This window comes from Buceros rhinoceros, unplaced genomic scaffold (assembly GCF_000710305.1).
Source record: "Buceros rhinoceros silvestris isolate BGI_N320 unplaced genomic scaffold, ASM71030v1 scaffold30513, whole genome shotgun sequence".
Classification (NCBI taxonomy): Eukaryota; Metazoa; Chordata; class Aves; order Bucerotiformes; family Bucerotidae; genus Buceros; species Buceros rhinoceros.
Genome location: NW_010405906.1, coordinates 13,322 through 17,018, shown reverse-complemented (window position 1 = coordinate 17,018; position 3,697 = coordinate 13,322). Strand labels below are relative to the sequence as shown.

The following is a 3,697-nucleotide window of genomic DNA, read 5'->3' as shown; positions in this document are numbered from 1 at the left end:
TGAACCCAGGGAAGGGCTCTGTCCTGCAAGGCAGTGAGAGAACCCAGGTCTCACTTCTCACAGATTTCTTCAGTGCTTTCAGCCTCTCAGGATCACTTTGCAGTTTACATTTAAATTAAGTGGTACCAGGAACCAGCAGCACACAAGATGCCTGTGTTATCAGTGAGTGAGCTATTAAAGGGTTCTCCTTATTTCCATACACCAGAATTAATCATGGTTTGTTTGACTTGGCACAACTGCCGGTACAGTACATCAGGGATTCCTATCAGAAGCACGCCGTTAATATATTATTAAATGGGTTTTTCAAACACGGTCCCCTGACATGCACTGTCTGAGACCTGAGAATATATTTTCCTCTTTATTCAGGTGACAAAGGAGCCAAAGGCTTATCAGGGGTTTCTGGAAAAAAAGGAAAAGCAGGTATGCCATGTATCCTTCTCTGTAGAATGGTCAAGTCTGCTGAGTCTCTGATTTCAGAGTTGGTTTGTTTGGACTTTCATAAAATTTTAAGGCCCATGGAAAAACTTGAGAACAGATGAAACTAACAGGAAGAGACTGAAAAGGTTTTGTTTAGCAAAATGAAGGCTTGGCTAGGCACATGACTGATGCCTATGAATGTACCAACACACATAAAATATGGAGAAGAGTTACCTAAAGTAGTTAATTAGTAAAAACTAACACATAGTCAGACCAGCAGTACATTTATACTGGAAACTAGGAGAAAGTTTCTGAATACCAAAGTCCTTTAAGAGTTTCCTAATAGAAGCATGTGTGATTTTAGATAGAGCATAATCTGTTGTCAAATTAACGCAATGTATTAGCTTACAAGAGGAGAATTTGGATCCGATGACCCAGAAAGTTCTTCTCAGACCTACTAACCTTGAATGTTTTCCCACCTTGAATGTACAGTTCTGTGCATTTTTAAAAGATTCCATAAGAAAAGCCAGTTTGGTTTTTAATGAGAAACCATCAGGAACTTATTTTCTTCCTGAAAATAAGAGAGGAACAAACAAAACCTATACCAAGCCAAATTTCAATTTACCCATAAGAGTATAACTGATACTTCAGTGCTTGAAATTTATTGGATATTTGAGTTGGTATCGACTATTACTGCTGTACCACAGCTGCATACAGCAATTCACTAGCATAATCCTTCTATCAAAGTTTTGCCAATCCCATCTCTACTCATTCGCACAAAGCTCCTTTGCTGAGAAAGCAGCAGTCCCCCATTTCAAGGATGCTGTTGTTTCTACTAGACGGCTGGGGAACCTGTGCTGTTTATAGATATAAAGGCAGACCTTTGGCATTTAGATGTGACACTGTATTGATCACCATGACAAGCCAGTCTCTGCAGCTAGATGAAATTGATAAGAGGGGCAGAGGATGTGCAAATCCCACACTGATACAGGTGGAAAGAAGATGGCAAACCCTTCTACTCATGTTTTTAAAAGTAGAGATTCTTAAACCGGTTAGCAAGTGCAGAGACAAATTATTAACCACTTTGATCAACAGAAGTGTGGTCAGAAGGGCAGGGAAAGACTGGCTCTCCACAAGTGGAGGCCAAGTCTTCAGAAGGTTTGGAAGTGGGCTACAGAGGACCCTTCATGCACACGCACAAATTCTGAACACATAAAGCCTCTATCCTTTGTATTGCATCAGGCACAGTCTGTGACTGTGGAAGATATCGCAGAGTCGTTGGACAATTGAATATCCACGTTGCTCGTCTCAACACATCCATCAAGTTTGTAAAGAATGGTGAGCATCCTTCTGCATTTGATGTGATTTATTTGGCTCCTGTAATGTTTATCATTGCTATTCTTCTACCGTTGGTGCTCTACTGCAGCATCCATAGATGATCCAGAGACAGGATCCCACTATGCGAGGCACTCTGAAAACATACAGAAAGAGACAGTCTTACACCTGTAAGTATACAGGTATAAGCAGCAGGTGACTAAAAACAAAAACAATACAGAAATTGTCATCTGCACAACAGAAAGAATCATGAAAGCGGCTGCTCCGCAGCCACTCAGCAACAAAAGAAAAAGGCTGTGCCAATTTGCTCCAGAGAGGCAGTAAAAGCCATAGGAACCTTGACCTCGGCAAAACAGAAAAAATCATGAAAGCGGCTGCCCACCAGCCACTCAGCAACAAAAGAAAAAGGTTGTGCCAATTTGCTCCAGAGAGGCAGTAAAAGCCATAGGAACCTTGACCTTTCTGCTGCACAGGAAGGTTGCAGACACGGTATTCCTAGTGCTCCCCTCAGCGCAACCATCATTCTCCTGTAACATGGGACCTACACTCAAAGACAAGGGCTATAAGGAGCCACGTTTACAGGCAGCGCTGTCAGATGGACAGTACAAACTGCCCACATTGAAAGGAAGGAAGCATGTCTTCAGGTGTAGCAGCTTTCTCAAAAGAAAGCTCCACTACTGCTTCTAAGGACTAGGTCTGTATCAGTAATTTAAATGTGTTTGAGACTGTTCTTTGCCACTGTGGGCAACTAGCACAGAACATCACTCCTTCAAAACTGAATGCCATATTAGCAGGAGCATCCCTCCACTAACTCCTAAACTGCACCTGGGGTAACTCCTGAATTGTTTGTGAAAGCGTTAGTTGCCCCAGGCCAAAGCTCTGCTCAGGATCATTCCAGCAGTCCACTAGCACGGACAATCAACATCCAGGTGCCCAGGCATGCTCCTTGGCACTGCTTAATTCACTAGGATATATGCTGGTTGAGAAGTTTGCCTTCTAAAGTTCTAAAGCTTCACAGTTTTCTTCCTAGTCAATGCCACTTAGTGGCTACAGCACCTCTGAGTATAAGGCTGTATTTAAAATGTCTTATTTTAGCAGTGACGTTGATTTTCCTCTACATGGCAAAGCCCTGAAAAGCTGTCTGTATGCCTGTGTTTCTATGCCAGGACACGCTTTCACAATATGTATTCAAAAAGATCCGGGTGATCCGGAGTTGACATTGCTATTTGACCATACCCTAATTTGATTAGTGCTAGATTAGTACTAGATATCTTTGAAGTAAAACTTAAGTGTCACAGGAGACACATGCCAATCAGGACTGAATAGTTCTTGTTCTAACATGTGCAAGGTGCTTTGGGCCCATTAGTTGTAGCAGTCTCTGATCATGTCCTCCTTGTTCATCACAAATTCAATAGCGGGAATACTCTCCCTTTTATTAATTCTGATATAAAAGTAATCTCATTGTCATACTGGAACAGAAGCACCTCCAATATCTGTTGAGATGCCATTAAGCAATTTTTTATTCCCCTTTAAAGTTATAGCAGGTATCAGGGAGACAGACGAAAAATTCTATTACATCGTGAAAGAAGAGAAGAATTACAGAGAAGCCTTGATCCACTGCAGGGACAGAGGAGGAACACTGGCCATGCCTAAAGATGAGGCAACCAACGCCCTGATTGCTGACTACATCTCCAACAGCGGCCTCTTCCGAGCCTTCATTGGGCTGAACGACATGGAAAAAGAAGGACAGTTTGTGTACGCAGACAGCAGCCCACTGCAGAACTACAGTAACTGGAAGGAAGGGGAGCCTCATGACCCCGCTGGCCGTGAGGACTGCGTGGAAATGCTCAGCACGGGAGAATGGAATGACTCCGAGTGCCAGGTCACCATCTACTTCGTCTGCGAATTCCTCAAGAAGAGGAAATGAAAGTGCCTGGCACCTGCT

General features: G+C 42.9%; 1 protein-coding gene across 1 annotated transcript in view; it reads left to right on the top strand.

Annotated features, from left to right (window-relative positions):
* COLEC10 (collectin sub-family member 10 (C-type lectin)) overlaps nt 1-3,679 on the top strand; it is an 18,795-nt gene extending 15,116 nt beyond the window's left edge. Inside the window, exons 4-6 of the mRNA XM_010133911.1 lie at nt 367-420; nt 1,660-1,755; nt 3,288-3,679. Of these exons, the coding sequence (XP_010132213.1) occupies nt 367-420; nt 1,660-1,755; nt 3,288-3,679 (542 nt within the window). The remainder of the gene's footprint in view (nt 1-366; nt 421-1,659; nt 1,756-3,287) is intronic.
* Nucleotides 3,680-3,697: the final 18 nt, after the last annotated feature.